The sequence below is a fragment of the Myotis davidii genome, unplaced genomic scaffold (assembly GCF_000327345.1).
Source record: "Myotis davidii unplaced genomic scaffold, ASM32734v1 scaffold425, whole genome shotgun sequence".
NCBI lineage: Eukaryota > Metazoa > Chordata > Mammalia > Chiroptera > Vespertilionidae > Myotis > Myotis davidii.
In genome coordinates, this window is record NW_006296413.1 from 345568 (window position 1) to 368332 (window position 22765).

At 35.8% G+C, this 22765-nt stretch overlaps 1 protein-coding gene across 2 annotated transcripts in view; it reads left to right on the forward strand.

Moving 5' to 3' along the window:
• The first annotated feature begins 279 nt into the window (after positions 1–279).
• The window catches only part of CSTF3 (cleavage stimulation factor, 3' pre-RNA, subunit 3), a 69936-nt gene continuing 47450 nt past the window's right edge, over positions 280–22765 (forward strand). The window contains exons 1-3 of one of the 2 annotated variants that reach the window (XM_006771460.2): positions 280–490; positions 14784–14885; positions 15005–15100. In XM_006771460.2, coding sequence (XP_006771523.1) covers positions 464–490; positions 14784–14885; positions 15005–15100 — 225 coding nt within the window. In that variant the 5' untranslated portion in view covers positions 280–463. Of the gene's footprint in view, positions 491–14783; positions 15101–18077; positions 18136–22765 lie in introns of those variants that run through there. The other variant, XM_015568990.1, reaches the window with a different exon arrangement.

The following is a 22765-nucleotide window of genomic DNA, read 5'->3' on the forward strand; positions in this document are numbered from 1 at the left end:
CTGAACTTAACTGATTGGCAGTCAGGATTCGACGGTGAAGAACCGGGACCCACAGCTTGATAATTAGATTCCAAAAGCCGCGCGGGCCTTCCAGCAAGTTTCCCGCCTCCTAGCCGGTAGCAGCCAGTTCCGCAACAGTCGCCGCAGCCCAGCGCCGTGACGTCATCCCAAGCCAGGAACCCGCCCCCGGGATCTCTGCTTCTGCGCAGCCGAGTTACCGGCGAGTTGCGCTCTTAGCCCCGCCCACTGCCCCGGAAGTTAATACCGAAGCCACGCCTCCCCTCGACCGGCTGGGGCGCAGCCATTTTAATTCATAGCTGAGTGGGCGGTGGCGTTTCGTGTTGGCCGTCTGGCCCTGCTGGGCAGGGGGTGACTTTATTGGTTTGGGGGTGGTTTTTAGTTTAATTTTTCTTCCCTAGCTTCACATCTCGGGCCAACTTGCGCGTTCTAATTATCTGAGATCATGTCAGGAGACGCCGCCGCGGAGCAGGTGAGGAAGGAGAGCGGTGGGGCCTCGTGGCGACCTCTTCTCTCCATGTCTCTGTTCGTCCTGATTCTCCAGCCATGTTCGCTTGAGGAAGGGGATCAGGGGGCACGGAGTACAGAGAAATGGTGGGAATGGGGCGCAAGAGCTGACTGAGCTTTACAGTTACCTTTCGGCTTTTCTGTTTTAGGCTTTAGTATGAGTACATTCGGTTTAGACAGTAACGGGGAAGCTGCTTCGATCAGTTTAGGTTCGTGGGACAACCTCGGTTGGATGCCTGCCTTTCATACCATTTCGATAGGAATTGATTGTTGAAACATGTAACTCGCTGATTTCGAAAAACTTGGCAGTCTTTCCCCGCCCCTTCTCTGGGTATATATACTGTACCCAGAAATAGGTTAATAGCCTGAGAAATAATGTGAGGTTAAACTAAGCTGGGAAAATAGACGCTTGCTCGAGTGAATGAGGGCAACAGCCTGGGAGTAGAGCAGAGTGTTGCGGGGTAAGAGTTAGGGATTTTGTGGCCTTCTCCCACTTCCTTCTTTATCTCTCCTGTTTCCATTTCATTTTCGTTCGCACGAGACAGATATTGCAGAATCTGATAAATGGAAACTGAGAAGTCTGTTTCGGCCCCTCTAAATAAAACCATCGGTGTTCATACTGGATATAAGTGATGTTTAAATATTTCAAAATGAACAATTTTAGATAATTTGTTTCTTTTGCTCTTTATTCAGAATTTTGTGGGATAGTGTTTACCTTTTAGTTTGACAGGTGAAAACTGATATTTTATGATAGATGTTACTCAATTAGTTTTTTCAGTTTAAGTTTTGGTATATGTTTAGGTAAGTAGTTTTTGAAATGGGAGCTAGCTGGCCTGCAGTCTCAATTTTCTGAAATTTCCCATTGCCATAGCAACGAAATAACTTGGGTTTTCATTTCCAAGTCCCCAGCTTATAACCTGGAGGTAGTCTGTGTGACTAAATTTTGGGAAAGTCTGGCTAACTGAATTTTGTGTTTGCTCATCGACTGATTTCAGTCCTAAACTCTTGGCAGTGTTTATAATTAGTGTATCAGATCTGTTTATTAATTAGTCTTATAATTAGTGTATCAGATCTGTTTATGCATACTTACCCTTTTTCTGGACTCATTTTTTTGTTATCTGAGATTCAAGGGAGGAGTAATATACAGAGGTTTCATTGAAAGTTTCCAGAATTCGTTGTTATTTCTTACTTTTCTAAAATTGTAAGGACATTGAAATGTTGCTGTGACCTCAGATTTTTTCAGAACTGTGGTGTTTTAAATGGGAGAGATGTTGGTGAAAATTTACAGGGGGGAAAAAACCTCATCCAAAAGTTTTATTGTTTAGAACAGAAAAAAGTTAAAAGTGCAATGAACACCTGCAGTACAGTTATTCAGTTTATCAACAGTTAAAAGTGTTGCCATATTTGTTTTATCTCCCATACAAATTTGTCAACACATATTTCAGCATTCCCATTATTCAGCATCAGCCCCACATAATCCAGCATTAATGCTTTTACATAACCATCATGCCATTTTCTCACCTAAGGAAATTGATATTATGATTTATAAAATCCAGTCCATATTCAAATTTCCCCAGTTGTCCCAAAATGTGATTCATAGGGTTTGTTTGTTTTGTTTTGTCAGAATCTAATCAAGGTTCACATTGTATAATTTGCTTGTCTCTTTGAATAGTCCCCCAATTTTTACCCCCTTAGGACAGGGGTGGGAAACGTTTGGCCTTGGGGCTGTATAAGACCTGCAAAATAATTTGGTCTCTACTTTTAATAAAAAAAGAAAAAAAAATTGGTCTGGCCATGCCAAGGCATTAGGGGTGAGTTAATTAAATGTCTGAGTAAATATAGCAGGCTAATTGTTAAGTTGATAATTTCGTATGGCCCTTGAATGATATTATAAATGTCCAAATGGTCCTTGGCAGAAAAAGGTTCCCCACTCCTGCCCTAGTATGTATTTGAAGAGTCCAGGACAGTTTTCTTCAGAACTCTCATATTCTGGATTTCTTTTATTTTTGTGTATGCCGTGTCATTTAACTTGCCTTTTCATCTTTTGTATTTCCTGAAACCTAAACTCAACTTTGACAATATTTTGGGATAGAAAACTTTATAGCATTACATAAAAAGGAACTTATTTCATGCTAGGTTGTTCCACTGTTAGTGATGTTTAAGTTTGATCACTTGGTTAGGGTGATACTGCTGTAACTTTTACAACAAGTAAAAGATTATTTTCCCCTTTACAGTTAATAATCTGTGGGTTGATATTGTGTTCCTCAGTAATCTACCTAGTTACTTATCAATTGATAATCATTGAATAAAGCAGTTATTACATTGGAGATAATCATTGAATTTTTTTTTTTGGAAAAGCAAGCAAGAATTTGACTGTAACAAAAACACTTAGGACAGTGAAACAAGGAAGGGCTCAGAAGAAGCAACAGGAGAGCCCGGGCTGGGCTGCTTTGACTCGCTGGAAAGTCAGAGAAAAGGGGGCCTTGGAGATAGGTTTGGGGGATTAGCCTGGGAGGAGCTACCAGTGCCCATTGCTCCCCTGATTACCAATCTCCTGGGGTCCCTTGGAGATTAGGAGGTAGGTGCTGTGGGAGAAGGGGTTGGGGTGGGGGGCGAATGGCACAGACATGCTCTCTGGAGGGACAGTAGGCTGGGACCTTCTTCAGGGGTTTCAAAAGCTAGGCCTTTAGGGGAGGGTCAATAGAATATTAAGCGTTATGCTGGTGAACCAAAAGGAGATTTATTCTCTTACTTTGTCCTTGGGTATGGTTGACAAATGTCCCTGATTGGATTTTTGTTATCTGTCCCTGAGTAGGGTGATTTAAGCTATTTACCCTCTGGTTGGGGAGAAGTGCAAATCATTTACTCCCCTGAGTGTCCTTGGTTTAGGGAAGATAGGATTTACTAGGTGGCTGCAAACTGCTGTTTAGCTATCTTAGTTTTCCTATCCCATTTGTCCTGGAATTTTCCTAGCTTCTTACTATACTGTAACATTCTTCCCTCAGAGATTTTCACCCCTAAAATCTTTTAGGATTGAGAGGGAGGATGGTCTGTCTTTAGTAGTTGTTGCCTGCTGAAAATGGTTTTTAAAAAATTCTAATATTCTGTCTCTACTTACTGGCTCATATTTTTCTGTAAAAAAGTTTCTTCTTTTTTTCCCTTTCTCCTTTTCAAAGATTATTGAGTATCACTGTGAATTTATAGGTTTCTCTTTATTTCATGTTTTCAAATCAGTTATAACCATTTTCTTTTGGATGTTCACCTTGTCCCAACTTTAATGGTAGCTCCTATATCTTTTTCCGATCAATCTAAAAAACATTTTTTGACATCTCATTACCAACAGAGTCATCTTCATATAATACTTCCTTCAGTTTTTTAATGATATATTTCAAACATTCAAAAAAGGAAAGAATTGTATAATGTTCCTATCATAGAGTTCAACTCATGGCAAATCTTGTTTTTCTCTACACTTTCACTTGTTCTTCCCACCTCCATTATTTTAAAGCAAATTCTAGATACTGTATTATTCAACTTTACCTAAAATGATGAGTAAAAGATACCTTAAAGAGAGAGATGATTATCGATTAACTAGCTTAACTAGCTTGCTTTAAGTGTAAGACAGCAGTCAGTGAAAATTCAGAGGAAAAGAAGAGTGCCTGAAATGATGGATAAGAAAAAAGAGACTAAGTAAATGTGAAGAATAATAAGAAAAAATCAAAACCACTCTGAAACATGGATTTGCTTTGGAAAGGTGTCAAGGGATGGAATAGACAAAGAATCCTGCAAGATAACGAAGTGTGGGTTTCTTTGAACCTTTTAGCATTGAAGCTTAAAAATGTTTGTTGAATAAACCCAATGTTTATAATTTGTTACTCAAAATAAGGATGATCATTTCATTTTTTTCTTGGTACTGAATCTCTGGATTTGTGCCCTTTGAAAGTGGGAAATGATTGTAACCAAATCACTGCTAAGGTTTATTGTAAATTGTTTTACTCTTGTAAGGAAGTTAGTTTGCATTTCTAGAGTTATTTAATGATCTTCCAGTGTTTGTGGGTATTCTGGAGTTCATGTTTACTGTCTTTACCAGTTTAATGGTGACAGGACTGTGTGTACTAGTATTTAGGTTCTCCCCTACTCCCAACAAAAAAACATCTTCGTCCTTTGTGGAATTATGGCTATAGTCTTATTTTGTAGATACTTTTTTTAACTGCTCAATTCAACTTTTGATCTCATTCTTTCTTAGCTCTGTTTTACCTTGTGTACTACTCCCTACAGTGTTTAGTAGACTGTTGTTTAGAGTTCCTCTACTGAGTTTGAGCTTGGGTTGAAGGTGCTGCCTTACTTATTGTTGCATCTTGCAAACCTAGGAAATACATATGGGTGTTAAGTAAATGAATGGATTAATTTGGACCAAACCTATGTGTTATACGTTACAAAGTCTCAAATAATTTAATCTCTTGAGAAAACAAGTACATAAATAATTAATACAAACTAAAATATTTGGGGTGTAAATGGATGGTTTATAAAGTTTTATTGGATAAGAGGGGGAGAAATGGGTTAGGCCAGGTCAATCGATATGAACCTTTAAGTCCCTAAAATGTTTCTACATTCTTACCTTTTGGAAATAAGACTTCACTTTTTAAACAAACTATAGCCTATTCTAAAATTAGGGGAAGGCTCAAATATAAACAAAATGATCCTCATTTTGGAAAAATGCCCCTTATTTTGGAAAAATGTTATGACTTGAAGAAGCTCAAAGGAATTGCCACTTCAGGGCCATAAGTCAATATTTTGCTTTTGGGGAAAAATAAGTTTGTGGAGAGATAGAAAATATGAAAAATGTGTGTTCTGTTATATACTTATCAATGAGGAAAGGAAGATGAAACACCCACAGTGTTGAAACCTGAAGCCTGGTTTATTTTGTTGGGTAATTACTAGTACTTATTAGCAGTTAAGAGATAACAGAAGTGCCAACTAATTTTATTTTATTTTTTAAATGTATTTCTTTATTGACTTCAGAGAGGAAGGAAGAGGGAGGGAGAGATAGCAACATCAATGATGAGCCCTGGCCGGTTTGGTTCAGTGGATAGAGTGTCGGGCTGCCTGCATCCCCCCACTGGGGACCGAGCCCGCAAGCCAGGCCTGGCCCTTGGCCGGAATCGAACCAGGGACTCTTCAGTCCGTAGGCTGACGCTCTATCCACTGAACCAAATCGGTTAGGGCCCCCTCCTATTTTTAAGTGATATTTATTTAGTATAGCAGTTTGGGCAGGCAAATATGATTTGGTCTTTATTGTTACTGTTCATTAACATATGAACTATCCTACATAATAAAGAGGTAATATGCAAATTGTCATTACAACATCATGTGTAATGATTCATCAGCAGGAGGGCAGGAATCGAGCTACCTGGGGAGGGAGAGCTATGAGCGATGGTGGGTGGGGCGGCCAGCTGAGGCAAGTGGCAGCGAGCTACTTGGGCACGGATTTGTGCTCAGGGCCACTTGTACAGAATTTTTGGCAATGATTGTTTCTAAGAGATTGATCTGTGTTTACAGAACTATTGGTTTTTCTTAGAGGTACAGCAGAAAGGTACTCTTAAGAGAGATTGCTTTCTCTCAGTGTTAGGATTACAGAAGTTTCTGGGAATACCAGAGTTGACATACTGGATAGACCAGTGATGATGAACCTCTGACACGCGAACTCATTTTTTTGGTTGATTTTTCTTTGTTAAATGGCATTTAAATATATAAAATAAATATCAAAAATATAAGTCTTTGTTTTACTATGGTTGCAAATATCAAAAAATTTCTATATGTGACACGGCACCAGAGTTAATTTAGGGTTTTTCAAAATGCTGACATGCTGAGCTCAAAAGGTTCACCATCACTGGGATAGACCTTCTGGGACAATATCTGTATTCAGATGTTTGTGCCTATTAAGTGGGCAATTGCCAAAAACAATTCATAAATTTACGGTCTTCTGTCATTGTCCCTGATTCTCTTTAAGCAAGACTTACCTGTGAATTTGAGTCGTTCTGTTTTGCAGGATAGTTGGTAATAATGTGAGAATTGATCTAAAAAGGAATTTGAGTTGGGCCAATGTTTAAACTATTTTTAGATTGGTAGGTATTTTATAATAAGCAGTAAATACTGAATAAAGCCAGAAGGCAGAACTATGTTCTAATTGGTATTTTTCTGTTCCTCTTAGTTTATCTGATGACTTAATATCTTGGCTACTCTTGGTTTAAAGAAGCTACATTTTTCAAATTCTAAAAGATAAAGATTTTTATTTGTAGTTTGTAGCTATTTGTTTCCTAGGAGACAAATAAGCAAATATGATAAGTATAATTATTTGGATCAGTAACCTTTAGCCTATTTTTTTCTTAAGTTTTTGGATTGTTTGCATGTTTAGTAGATTTTTAGTTTTTGAAAGAGTTGAAGGGATTATATGCAGGATACATACTCAGATTCATAACAAAGTCATCTAGTAGAGCAGAGCTCTGTTGCACTGGTAAAGGAACACAGGACTAAGCAGGCATCCAGTCCTAATGTTACCTGTCACATAAAGTACTATATTCTCTAGGCATATTATTTGGCTTAGTTAGGCCTGTACTTGCACATGCTTTTTATTGACTTTTAGAGAGAGAGGAGAGAGAGAGAGAAAAACATCAGTGAGAGAGAAAGATTATTGATTGGCTGCCCCCTGCATACCCCCTACTAGGGATCCAACCCGCACCCGAGGCATGAGCCCTGACTGGGAATCGATCCCGTGATCTCTTGGTTTCTGGGTCAATGCTGAGCCACACTGGCCAGACTACCTTAGTCTACTTTTTAATTTTTTTTAAAATATATTTTATTGATTTTTCACAGAGAGGAAGGGAGAGAGATAGAGAGTTAGAAACATTGATGAGAGAAAAACATCGATCAGCTGCTTCCTGCATATCTCCTACTGGGGATGTGCCCGCAACCCAGGTACATGCCCTTGACCAGAATCGAACCTGGGACCTTTCAGTCCGCAGGCCGACGCTCCATCCACTGAGCCAAACCGGTCTTGGCTACTTTTTAATTTTTATAGTTTACCCATTAAGAGACTTCAAATGTATAGTATAGTATGTGCAGTTTTCTTAATGCTTTAGCCAAAAATAAATAAATAACTTAGGTCTGATGCCACTTTATTTTTAATGAAACAGCATTTGGAAAACATTTACAGAATAGATAAATCGGGTAGTGCTTCTGAGAATGGAGTCCTTGATTCATTGCATCATAATCATTTAGGTGCTTTTTAGATGTATAAGTGCTGTACCCCAACTTCAGACATACTATAACTCATCCTGTAAGTGAGGTTCATAATATTCTAGATGAGTACCACAGGTGATTTTTGTGTAAATGAAAGCGTGCAAACCACTTAATAGGGGTTGAAGATACCTGGACTTCAGAAGTTGTTTTTGAGTAAATTCCTTTTTTGTTGTTGTTTTACATCTTTTTTTTTTAACTTATTATTTTTCTTCTTCTTGAATACATTTCTTGATAAAATTAAGAGGGGAGAAAAGTTGCAATTTTTTTTGAGAATGGTTAGGCTTTTAATAGAGTGTTTTACTGATTTTCCTCCCTCTACTATAGTCAGTCATTACCCTGAACAGTGGAAAATTCTGAAAAAAAACAGGTTTGAGACATCCTCTGCTTGTTCTGTTGGTCATGGTCAAGAGCTTATATGGGTTTAAATTCTTTACCACCACCACCCCATACTTTTGACACTTGGGTTAAACTTTCATTGACCTGTATTTTAACATAATTTTGGTGTGACCTCTAGGATAACACCTTCTTCATTTACCACAAAGATAGCTCTTTAGAAAAAGAAGACTGCCTTTTTTTTTTCTGTCCATGTTTTACTTCCCTAGTGCTGTGATTGGCAAACCGCAGCTCTTTGGCCCCTTGAGTGTGGCTCTTCCACAAAAATACCACGTGTGGGCGCACACGTACAGTGCGATTGAAACTTCATGGCCCATGCGCAGAAGTCGGTATTTTGTGGGAGAGCCACACTCAAGGTGCCAAAGGGCCGCATGTGGTTTGCGAGCCACGGTTTGCTGAGCCGCAGTTTGCCGACCACTGACCTAGTGGGATCGGGAGGAAGAAATTAGATTATTCTTTCAATCACAAATATAATAGTTTGCCACTTCCCCCTCCCCAAATTAACAACTTCCCAATATAAGTTAAGCTGTCCTATAGAGAGTGATTTATAGTTTTAATAAAGCTTGACTCAGCGTTTTCCCAGAGCTATATGACATCCACAATTGCTTTTCCGTTTTCCAACTACATAACTGGTTTTGTAGTTATAATCTTCGAAAACTATGTGTATAAAAGGCTAATATGCCGAAACCGGTTTGGCTCGGTGGATAGAGCGTTGGCCTGCGGACTGAAGGGTCCCAGGTTCGATTCCAGTCAAGGGCATGTACCTGGGTTGCGGGCACATCCCCAGTGGGAGGTGTGCAGGAAGCAGCTGATCGATGTTTCTCTCTCATCGATGTTTCTAGCTCTCTATCTCTCTCCCTTCCTCTCTGTAAAAAATCAATAAAATATATTTAAAAAAAAAAAAGGCTAATATGCAAAGTGTCCCCTCAGGAGTTTGGGAGACTGGGAATTTGATAGCTCACTATGACATGTGCTGACCACCAGGGAGCGACACAGAACATGGTGGACGACTGGTGGCACGGTGGCGGGGTGCTGAGGGAGTGAGGAAAAGAGGAGGTAGGGAGGCGGGGAATCTGACCAGCCCTGATTGCTGGCCAGGGCTAGGGACCCTACCTGTGCATGAATTTCATGCACTGGGCCTCTAGTATAATACATTGAAAGCAGGAGCAGATAATGTCTTTGATTCAGCTAGACCAGTGGTCGGCAAACTCATTAGTCAACAGTACAACAATTGAAATTTCTTTTGAGAGCCAAATTTTTTAAACTTAAACTATATAGGTAGGTACATTGTTATTAACTTAATTAGGGTACTCCTAAGGCTTAGGAAGAGCCACACTCAAGGGGCCAAAGAGCCACATGTGACTCGTGAGCTGCAGTTTGCCGACCACGGAGCTAGATAGACAATCACACAAAAAAGTAAGTCAGTGCTGTTGTTTTCATTATTTTCTTTTTGCTTTGGAAACATTTTTTAAATGAATTTATTTTAAAATGAATTAAATTAATTTTTAAATTTTATTTTTAATATAATAATTTTGATAGAAATAACGCTCATTTTAAAATAATTCTTTGTCTCCTTAGTATTGAAGAGTGAAAAGTCATTCTTTACAAAGTTTTGAGAATTGTTGCATGGTGCCTGTGAGGCCAGTATCTTAAGTTCAATTTCTTTGAGTTAGCTTCACATAACAAACAAAAGGTTAAGCATGGAAAGTGAAAAGACAACTCACTGAATAGGATAAAATTTTTATAAAATATATATCTGTAAAAGGACTTGTATCTATAAAAATAGAAAGGACTATTGCAATTCAGTAATAAAGATAACCCAATTAAAAATGGATAAGAATCTGAATAGATATTTCTCCAAAGATATTCAAGTGGCCCATAAAGAAATGCTGAACTTTATTAGCAATCAGGAAAATGCAGATACTTTTCACATACACTAGGATGGTTATGTTCATCAAAAGTAAATAACAGGTGTTGGTGAGGAGATGGAGAAATTGGAACCCTCATAACACTGCTGATGAGAATGTAAAATGGTTCAGTAGTTGTGAAAAACTGACAGCTCCGCTGGTGTGCTTCAATGTTTGAGCATCTACCCATGAACCAGGAGAGGAGGTCTTGGTTTGATTCTCCATCAGGGCACATACCTGGGTTGTGGGCTCGATCCCCAGTGTGGGGCCTGAAGGAGACAGCCGATTAGTGGTTTTCTCTCATCATTGATGTGTCTATCTCTCCCTCTCCCTTCCTCTCTGAAATCAATAAAAATACAAAAAAATTAAAAATAAAATACTTAAAAAAAAAAAGCGCACATCATTAAATTCACATTTTTTTTCTGACTTTTGTACTCATTTGAAATTGTATATGTTACTATGTATATCTGTATACTCCATACAGTTGCATTGGTTTTCTGGTCTTTAATATTGTACATATCAAAGAAGTTTCCAAAGTCCTACTAATATCATTGGTAATGTGTATGCCTTGAAAACTAGTCCAGTTTTTGTTCTGTTTATTTGATTTGGGGCCCATCCTACTCCCCATTAACATATAGAGAGTGATAATGGAATTATAGTTTATTACAAAGGCAAAAGGTAGATTTTAATAGAGTTTCTTATAGTCATATGTTCTGGGACACATAAGCAGGGGACGGTGGTCCTCTTGCCATAGTGGTCAGGGTCTGACCTCATTCCATTCTAAATAGGCACTGAGAACTTGCTGTAAGTTTTTTTAAAGTGACCTATTCCTCTGATCTGTCAATAGATTCAGGAAAAAATAATAATACAACTCCATTCCTTTTTTTTTAAAGTTGATTTTAAGAGAGAGGGAGGGAGGGAGAGAGAGAAAAAGAAGCATTGACTTGTTGTTCCACTTCTTTATGTATTTATTGGTTGATTCTTGAGTATGCCCTGAGATCAACAAATCTGTGCTACATTGGCGTATTGGGACAATGCTGTTAACCAACTGAGTTACCTGGCCAGGGTATAATCCATTCCTTAAGGAGGGGCAATCTCCTTGTAGATACTACTAACACACTGTGCAGTTTTCAATTTTACTTTGCCCTATATCGCAATATGATAACCAGGTCAGAAAACAAAGACATTGTGCTGTTAGCTACCCAAATGGTTCATAGCTGTTAAGGATGGATGATTTTCTTTTTAATTTTAATTTTTTTTAATCCTCACTGGAGGATATTTTTCCATTGATTTTAGGAAGAGAGAGGGAAAGACAGAGAGAAATATCGATGTGAGAGAAACACATCTATTGGTTGCCTCTTGCACCAGCCCTGAACAGGGCCTAGGCTGGGGAAGAGCCTACAACCGAGGTATGTGCCCTTGACTGGACTCGAACCCAGGACTCTTCAGTCTGCAGGCCGACACTCTATCCACTGAGCCAAACTGGCCAGGGCTGGATGACTTTTTATTGTGAGAATTAAATATTAAATATGTTCATAATGACCAGAGTATACTTTTAGTCATTTTGGATAGCTTCCATTGTTAATTAATGCACTTGATGGAGAATTATCTATATAGATTACTTTATGGACATTTGACTGCATCCTTGATCAGAGGAAAATAGGGATGTAACAGATTTTATAAAGAGCTGAGCCATGGTTCTGTTAGCAGTTTTATGTAATTTAATTATATTTCTTATGCAATTGGGTTATTAGTTAACGAGGAGTGATGATTAATGCCTGACATAGATGTTTTTTACATTTGATCTACAATATCCTTTGTATGGGTCCTTTCCCCCAGGTGTCTGTGGATAGAATTTTATGGGTTCCCTGAACTTGGATGGGTAATATAAACCTTTTCTTTTCACGAATCTCAACTCAAATTTAGCCTTTTCTTTAATCATGAATATAGGCAAGAAACCACACTAGTAGTGTTAGCAACAGATATGATTGGGACATAAACATTCAACATATTGTTGCATTCATCACTAGACTCGCCACTGGATCTTGTTATTTACTGTTTTAAGTATCTATTACTACATAAGACCGTTTTAAAAAATATTTCAATAATATTTTAATAAAATTGGTTTCCTTTGAAATCCCTCAGAGTTTATATATTTAAAAACATTATTCTGAGAAAGGGTCCTTAGGCTTCACATAGAACTTCAGTGGAAAGTTCTGTGGCACCAGTAAAAGTTAGGAAGCCCTGGAAGCCATGGTTTTCTTTTCTTTTTTTTCCCATCTCCATTTATCCCCTTCCCGCTTCCACCCCCACCCCACCCACCAATCACCACACTGTTGCTCATGTTTGTGAGTTCTCTCCTTTTTATTTTTTGCTCAATTCCTCCAACACTTCCCCCTTATAACACTGCTCCCCCCCCACCCCAGAGCTGTCTCCCTTCTCTTAATGAGTCTGTTTCTATTTTGCTTGGTGTTCAATTTGTTCATTAAATTCCATATATGAGTAAAATCATGTAGTACTAGTTTTTCTCTTACTGGCTTACTTCACTTAGCATAATGTTCTCCAGCTCTATCCATGCTGTCACAAAGAGTAAATTTTTCTTCCTTTTTAAGGCAGAGTAAGCATTCCATTGTGTAAATGCACCAAGTTTTTTATTCACTCATCTACTGATGGACAATTGGGCTGATGAACATAGAGGGGTGCATATATCCTTTTGAATTAGTGTTTCGGGTTTCTCCAGATAAATTCCCAGAAGTGGAATTGCTGGGTCATAGGGCAGTTCCATTTTTAATTTTTTGAGGTAATTCCATACTGTGGAAAGCCATGGTTTTCAACTGAGGCTGCACATTGGAACAACCTAGAGAGTTAGGGTTTTTTTTGTTTTTTAAAATAATGATGTTCCAGTTCCCACTCCTAGTATTCTGATTTTATTGGTTGATGGTGGGGCTTGCACATCTTTTTAAATTCTCTTTCTCCCAGTTGATTTCAGTGTGCTGCTAGGATTGAGAATCACTAGTGTAATGTATCTTACAAATTAAGATCCTATTTTAAAGTTTGTTTTTTTTAAGAGGTAAACTCTTGAAATAGGTCTATTTTGTTGTATCCCAAGTGCCCCTTCAACATTGTCTAGCACATACTAGCAAATATTTCTCAGGTGAATAGTAAAATTTCAGACATCAAAAGAGTATACAGTGTAAAGTGAGTATGTTGTTTTGTGTGTGTGTGTGTGTGTCTCCCCCACTTTTTTTTAAACTCAATATTACGGAGAACGTTTCATGTTGCTAACTATAGACCTTGTTCTTTTTAGTGACTACAAATTTCAGAATAATATTTTGCCAGGTTTTTTTTATGCATGATTATTTAAATTATTTCTGGTCTTATGCAACAATAAAAAGCTAGTAGCTAACTATTCTTCAGTATGCATGTGCAGTAGGATACCTTGCCAGAAGTGGAATTCAGTGTCAGACATTCTTAGTAAATTTTGATCAGTATTACTACTTGCCCATCGACGATGTGAGAATGTTTCTGTTTACCCTTGCAATGTTAATTATAAAACACTTTTGATCTCTATTTTATGGTTTATATTTCTATTTCTTCTTTTGTGTTTTCCTTTGTTAATCCTCATCTGAGGATATTTTTCCCATTGATTTTTTTTTAGGGAGAGTGCAGGGTCAGGGGAGAGAGGCACATCTATGTCAGAGAGGCACCTCTCATGCTTTATGGCTCAGGATGAATGCCCTATAGCAGTGCTTCTCAAAGTTTGTCCAGGGACCTTGCGGGTTCCTAAAACTTTCAGAGAATCTGTGAATTCAAACTGTTTAATAATAAATTTAAGGCATTATTTGTCCTTTTCACTCTTAACCTCTTGTGAGTGTATAGTAGAATTTTTACATGATGTGATATTATAACAGATTGAATGCAGAAGCAGGTATGGAAATCCAGCTACATTTTTAAAAGTCGGACATTAAATTTATAAATATAATATTTATAAATTTATAAAATTTATAAATGTTATAAATTTATAACATTTATAAATTTATAAATAAAACAAGGATGTTCTCATTGAATTTTAATAGTTATTTTTCATTAAAATGTTACTTGTATTAATATGTAAATAGTTTTTTAAAAATATTTTTTTTATTGACTTCAGAGTTTTATTGATTTTGTACAGAGAGGAAGGGAGGCGATTAGAGAGTTAGAAACATGGATGAGACAGAAACATCGATCAGCAACCTCTTGGACACCCCCTACTGGGGATGTGCCCATAACCAGGGTACATGCCCTTGCTCACCAGGGATCGAACTGTGATCTCCTGGTTCATAAGTTGACACTCAACTACTGAGCCACGCAGGCATGGCAATAGTTTTATTATTTGAACATGAACAAATATGTACTATTTTTTCTTAGTTTTAATTGTAATGGTAAATATTGAAATAAACCACATAAACAACCTTTTTTAAGGTATGTGATTACTTGATTTTGTTTTTATGCAGTTGATTTAAGGTAACATATAGATTACAGAAAATACAGGCCTCTTATAAAAAAGAGAACATTTTTATTTGTATTCTGATATTGTATGTATACTGATATCTTCTGCTTGAATAAAATTAGGCATGAAATTTTTAAAATGGTAACTTCAGTTTGTTACTTTTCTCCCCTCAGGCAGCTGAATATGTCCCAGAGAAGGTGAAGAAAGCTGAAAAGAAATTAGAAGAGAATCCATATGACCTTGACGCTTGGAGCATTCTCATTCGAGAGGCACAGGTTTAGTGATATAGGATTACATTTCCTTCTCTATGGGTCCAGTCACACTACTTGGTTCTGCAGTAAATATTTTCATAATCCTAACACTGTAAATGCTGTTTATTGGTTTTCAATTTTAGAATCAACCTATAGACAAAGCACGGAAGACTTATGAACGCCTTGTTGCCCAGTTCCCCAGTTCTGGCAGATTCTGGAAACTGTACATTGAAGCAGAGGTTAATATTTTATTTTATTTTTCTTATATAGCATCTGATGGGAATTGCAGCATACACTATAGTGGTAAAGACAAGTTAGGGACATAGATAGCACAACTCGGACAAGGAGGGTTTAAATGTCTCTTGCCTTTATTTTGTAAAATAGATATAAAGGAGTGATTAAAATGAATTTTTGAAATTTGGGTCTTTACAAGCTGATGATTGTTGCATTTTGCAATTGCAACAACATTAAAACAGTTTCAATGGTATTGGAGTGCTTTAGCCTTTTATTTACTTGTCATGTGTCAATTTATTGCCTCCTGTGTCATTTATTTAGAACTCATTTTTCTTTTGATTCCTGCTTACAAAAATATGAACTACTGGTATTATAAGAAAATACAGAAATGTTAACTTAGTTTCATAGGTTTTGAACATCTCTGGTGAAATGAAACATTTAGATGAAAAGTTATTTCAGATTTTAATTTCATGAAAATACATGGTTTGTCAATAAATGTAAGCACTTCAATAATTTAAAGAAAATTTTTTCTGTCGGAAGAAGTTTACATTATAAGGAATAAGCTAATGTGACTTAAACTTATGTAATCATAATTTACACCATGATACTTTTTAAAAATTGCTTTTTAACTGTTTTGATATTTGAAGTCAGGTATGTTTATTTTAAAGAGTAAGGGCCCCATTCTTAATTATAATTAGAAGGGAATGTTCCTTTTTGAAGACTGGAATTAGCGGTCAAGATGATAATAAAGTGTTAATGTGTTGATAACATTTGGCACCAAGTAATCCTTTTTCAGGTTATAAGTTAATGGGATGGAAAGGGTGAGGTGGGAATAATTGATATCCACATTATAACTTATGAAGTATTCTTACTTTCAATATTAATTTTGTAATATAAATTCTCAACATAATCAAGTACACTGCAGCCTTGTCATATTTTCTACACTAGCTGAAATTTGATAATATGTGGGTCTGTTTTTGGACCTATTCAAAGGGCTTTTAGTTATCTGCGATACTGAACAGACTTCAGCACCACAGTGTTCTTACCTGTGATGTGTGTCTCAGAATGGACTCAACCAATAGCAGCTTTACGTGGAGGCTACAGTGTACTCATTGTATTTGTGATATAACTTGTATTACTTTGGGAGGGGGACAATTACTGAACAACAGCAGGAACATTGTGTGTGTGTTAAATTTTTTGTGTGTGATTGTATATGTAGTATGTGTGTTCGTATGTTTGTTGTGTGAGAGAGATTGTACCTTATGTGGAGTCTGGTTGTGGTTTTGGCCCAGAATCTTATCCTTAAGTTTTATCCTATGGGACCATTTCTTTTGTTAATATATTTAATCATCAGCATAGACGGGCATGAAATTCAGCAGGTGAGTGAATAGGTCTGTCTGAAGTATGCTGAAGCCAGTGCTGCTCTGTAATACTTACTAAAGCGAGGAACCTGAAGCACATGTACTTGCTCTGCATTCCAGTTTGACTTTACAAACACAGTTTATATGCAAACTCATCAGAAATGAACATCATTGGAATATAATAGTTTTTGTATAATGAAGTAGTACGTTCTGAGTTTTAGAAATTTCAGTTTCTCAAATATTTAGTCATTATTCATGTGCTTTATTATAACATAAGTTAAACTGAAGTTGGCAGTTAGATTCCATTCTATAAGTTTAAACACAATGAGTCTGTTTCTCCAATTTCCTAACTAAAAATATGAAGTGCATTCTAAAAGAGAATTTCAAGACAGACCAGATGTTATTCCAAGGGGCTGAAAGTTTAAATATCAGACTCATTTGATATATTTCAGAGCTGCTAGCAGTTGACTAATTTACTTAGTTGGTAATGTTTGCAGTTATTTACACACATACACACAAATATAAATATACGTATAAAACATCCCTTGAGAAAAAGTGGTAACGAATATATTGTATATTTTGTAAAATATGTATTTCCGGTTTAAGAGTTAAGATGTTAAACTGAATCTTAATTTCGGAAATCCGTATCCTGAGCTGTGTTTTTCTCTTTTTTGATTTGCTCTTTATTTTTTAAATTTTTAAATTTTTTACTTTTACTTTGTTTAGCCTGCGAGAGGCTAAATTTTTATTTGCCCGTATTTCCCAATGTGACCCTTAGTGTTTCTGGTGAAGACACATAACCTGTTCATAATATATTAAAATCTAAAGTAATAAGAATGTCTTTACATCAAAGGTAGTACTAACAATGTTTACATAACGTCCTATTTGCATTCTCAAGAAAATAAAATTTGGTAATACACTTGTAACTCAGTATTTCATGGTGGGGAAATTATACTGTTTCATTTATGTTCAGCTAAACCAACTCGTATGAATCCAAATACATTTAGTTTTTCTCTAATAGAAAATACATAATATCTTTCATAACAAGAGATTTGATTTCCCAGAGAAGTTTCTTATAAATCCTACTTAAGATCAAAGTGGGGGGGGGGGGGGAGGCATATATTTGCTTTTAAATTTGAAATACCAATTGCAAATAAATAATTCTCAGTAAAGTAGTTAATGACACTAATCTAATATTTTTTAATATTTGCCAATATATCAGCTTTTCTTATATCAGTGAGCATTTAGCAAATACCTGACTCCTTGTGTAAAAGTTGAACTTTATAATGTCATCCTTAATTCATTACCTACTTTTTATTTTTTTACTAAAGCATAGAAAGTGTTGGAGGTAAATTTTTGTTGTTCTAATGGAAGGGCATTTAGGACCAACATCTTTGTATCTATGATGTTACATAATTTCAAAATTAAGCCAAATTACTTTAGTGTTGTACCTATTATACAGTCATGCGCCACATAATGACAATTGGGTCAATGACGGACTGCATATACAATGGTGGTATACCATAGGTCTGTAGTAGGCTATACCATCTAGGTTTGTGTACGTGCACTCTATGATGTTCACACAATGACAAAATCACCTAACAATGCATTCATTTCTCAGAAAATATTCCTGTCGTTAAGCAGCTCGTGACCATATAGGCAATCACATTTTGCCTCAGGTATGTGAAAGATAATGTTTTCCTCTTGAATTCCAGAACTGCTACTTTACATGATGTAACGTCATAAGAAAAACCAATTGTATGACTGTTCTTAAAGTGCTATAAATATCAAATATAGTCTAATTGTAATTGTTACATGAAAATACTTTTGCTGCTGGTTAGTTTTATTTTTAATATATTTTTATTGATTTTAGAGAGAGGAAAAGAGAAGGAAAGAGAAACATCAGTGATGAGAAAGAATCATTGATCAGCTGCCTCTTACTGGGGATCGAGCCATACAACCCGGGCATGTGCCCTGACTGGGAATCAAACTGATCTCCTGGTTGTTCATGGCCAACACTTAACCATTGAGTCACACCAGTCAGGTCACTGGGTAGTTTTAAAGTAAACATTTTAATACATTTATAGCCATTTAATTGATGCCTTAAATCTGCAGTGTAGGTGGGGTTTTTTGTTTGTTTTTTCCTGTTCCACTTATTTATGCATTCATTGGCTGATTCTTTTTTGTTGTTGTTTTTAATCCTTACGGGAGGATTTTTTTGTTGTTGATTTTTAGAGAGAGTGGAAGGGAGAGAGGGGACACACGCGCGTACACACACACACACACCACTGCCTTCCCCATGCTCCCTGATCGGGGCTAGGGATCAAACATGCAACCCAGGTATGTGCCCTTGACCAGAAATCAAACTCAGGACCCTTTGGCCAGGGTTCATTGGTTGATTCTTATATGTGTCCTGACTGCGGATCAAACCTTCAACCTTGGCATATCAGGGCGACGCTCTAATCAACTGAGCTATGTGGCCAGGACTAGTGTAGTATATTTTTGAGTTTAAGAAATATGAGTTTTAAAAAACTAGAGTTAATGGAGTGTCCCTGAGAACCTGAATTCTCTTAAAGAACTACTTTTTAGAGTGGTCAGAAGGGTCACTATCACAAAGTTGAGACAATTTATAGTTTTGCCATTATGTTTTTTAAGTTTTTTTCTCCCTTGTGACTACAGCTTTTCATGTAGCTAGGTAGTCAGTGTGACAGCATGTATGTACATCTTATTGTTAGAAGTAGTTTGTTTTGAATTGGGCCACATTCATAAGCAATTGTCCAATGAAAGGATTTTTTTTATTGGTAGATAAAGGAGAAATGAAAGTAATGCTGCTGGTAATAGCAACAATGTATCTTGCTGTCTGTGAAAGCTGTAATTCTTGAATAAAAGCAATATAGAATTGATTGCATTTTCTTTTAAAGAATTTAAAAGCATTAATACTTAGATAATGGGTTGTAAAGTATATATTTTTAATTTTTTCATAATAATCTTTCTACTTGGAAAAAATCATTTACAAATACCTTTCTTCATGGCAAATGGAAGTGAACTCAGGATGGAACATGAGTGACCTAAATTGAAATAAACTTCTCTACTGTCTTTACTGTTTTAATGCCTCTGAATAGCAGTTTAAACTGTATTATGTTTTGTACATATTGAGCAATGTTATTTTTTTAAATGCAGATAAAAGTATGGCCTTATCTATGTAGATTATAATTTTTCTATTCAGCTTGCAATCTTTAAAAAAATTGTACTCTTTTTCCTATAAATCTCTTCCTGTTTGTAATAAATGTTGGTCCATGTCTGTGTGATTATTCAGATTTTACTCTAAAACACAATATGCTCTGTAGTTTCCTAAATACATGTATAATGTAGTGTGGGGGTGTAAAAGAAAACGGGAATTATTTGCAAACACGGACCTGAGTGATTAAATATCTTAAAGTGCTTTGAATAATAACATAACTATTTTAAAAACACAGGAAATATTTTCATGTTTACTGTAGGCAGTAAACAACTTTTTTGGTTTTATTGTGTCTCATCCCATGTTCCTTTATATTGTAGCATAGATGTTTAGGTGTTGTCACTTCTAACATGGTCCATACATTTTTTTTACTTGAGAGCCTTTTCTCTTCACCCAAGGCATTGTGTATAATGAAACTACTTGCAAACAGACGTAGTTAATTTAGATAAAATTTCTTTTTTTTAATCTCACTTATGTCTTGTAGGTAGTTTATTATTTTATGTGAAATATAGGCATTTAATTTTAAACAAAACCTTGCACTATTCAATCTATTAGCCTTTATGTTTCTCAACTTTTTATAAAGCAAAATTATATTTTTTGGAGCCATTGATAAACATTGAAAAAAATGGTTATCTTTTTCCCTCGGTAAAGACTCTTAAACTTAACTCATCTTCTTTATATTCTATTTTTGTATGTGTAATAAGAGTTATGGTATATTTTGAAAATGTAGAAAGGCATCTCTAACCAGATTTTAATAAAAAGTACATACATTATATTTGTTTTGAAACCAAAAGGGCTGTTTGATCGTATAATATGCAGTTCCCCTGTGGGTGGTGTTTTAGCCTAAATTTCTTGAGCATTTATGGAATAGCATAACATTTAATTTACAATACCTAATAGTTTAAAAAATTATTGGGCATTGGAGTCAATAAGATTTTAGGGGATTATTTTGGTATATTACCCTCTATGCCTATCTCAAGAGGTATTAAAGATATGCTCCAACATGGCATCCATGAATAAGCACAAACACATTTAAGCCCATCATATTACCGTTAGAAACTTCCACATTTGGATATAGAACTAATTATAATACACACAAACGTTTTAGGGTGCTCTGCATTTTGGTTCTAACTTGAGCATAAAGGAACCAGGTGGCAATTAATTGACTTTCTCTTAAAAAACAAAGATCTCTTAAAGTCAAAGGTTCAGCTATTTTCTAATGGATTCATTGTGAGGGTTTTTGTTTAGTATGTACTTCCATCTTGCAGACAGCTATTTATTTGAATGAGTCTGTTTCAAGGCACTTCTAAGAAATGAAGATGTTAAAATAATACTAGTAATATCAATTAAAAGCTGTACTTCTGAGTGGACAAGACTGCATTTATTTGTTTATAAATAATTTACTTTTTAAATTTTAATTTTTATTACTAAACAGTTTTGGTCTTACAAGTTTGGAGCAGAAAACAAATAGTATAATGGTATAATCAAAGTCTAATTTTTTCTCCTACATATTCACTGTCCACATCAATATCAACAAAATTATGAGTATTTGCTTTGAATATAGCTTGTTGAGAAACTAAACAGCATTTTTAATAACCTGGGGTAAATTTTATGGTTTTGTATGCTAGAAGGCTTCCAAAGAACAATTTCCTATTTGGAAATATTAAGTAATAGTTATAAAAACAAAGAATCTTACATCTAAAACAATATATTTAAATATAGTTTTATAATAATTTGAAATGTAATATGGTCCAAAGAGAAAATGAAACCTATTTTTAATATTTCTGATACTTTTATTCATGTGATAGAACATGTTCAGTTATAACCTTTCTTTTTTTTTTTTAAGCAAGATTTTAGCTTTGGCATATATAGATAACATTATTGTAAGTCTTTGTCTAATGATTCTTGTATGAGAAATGGTCTTTTTTTCCTTTTCCAGTGTATTGAGATATAATCAACATTTAACATGTATAAGTTTAAGGTGTACAACACAATGATTTGATATATGCACATTGCAAATGATTACTGCAGTGTTTAACATGAATCACCTCACATAGTAACAAGGGAAATTGTCTTTTGTGGTGACATTTTCTGTACATTTTCATATTGAAATTGGAGAAGAAAAGTATTGATCATTTCATGATGATGTTTTCTTGAAAAAATTTCTATTTAACAAACCCTGAATATGCAGGTATTATGTATTTAAAGCCAAAGTGAACATTGAATTTAAATCAGAAATTTAAAGCTGGAAGACAAAATAAAGTAGTTCAGCCCTCTTACTTTATATATGACTAAAATCAAAAGATGTTGTTTCTTAAACTCAAAGCTCATAAACCACACCAAATGTATAGGCATTGCAGTTAGCATGCTAGTATTGCTGACGTAGTCTCCAAAGAATGGACACATGGGATCTGTTATTAGGTGTTTTGGGAATTAAGACATTGCAAGGCAGCAATTGAATCTTAATGCTGTGAGTATGTTTCTTATCTTGCAGAATACTCCTTAAACTTGTCTGGACTATAAAGTCTTTTTGCTAATTCTTTCAAATGTACCTTGCTGTGCTTTATCAATCAGTATACACTGGGGCCTTGACTTACGAGTTTAATTCGTTCCCAAGACGGAGCTCGTTAACTCAAATTACTCTGTCAACTCAATGCAAAAAATAGACCGAGAGACAGCTGGTATCTCAAAAAATTCGTTAGTAGGGACACTCGTAAGTCAAGGCCCCACTGTACAATCAATCAAGATTTAATCTTAGAAGCATGTATTGTGTGCCTGGGAATATTCTTGACAGTGTGGTAACTTTCTGAGGCCTGCAGTCAGGATTAGGGTTGTGTAAGATTGGATCTCCCAAGTTCCCAGAATAGTTGTGAGATTTACATTCAAAGAACACACTCCAAGTCAAAAGAACTTATTTACATAAGTGTCTGTGACTTAATTCTTACGTAGTTAGTGGAGTGGTTACTTGCCATGTGCCTCAACTGCAAGGTGAGAATTATACCCATTATCTGTCTTATTGAAACAATGGCCTGATTATTTTTTTAGTGTAGAAAGATGTTTAAAAATTTGTT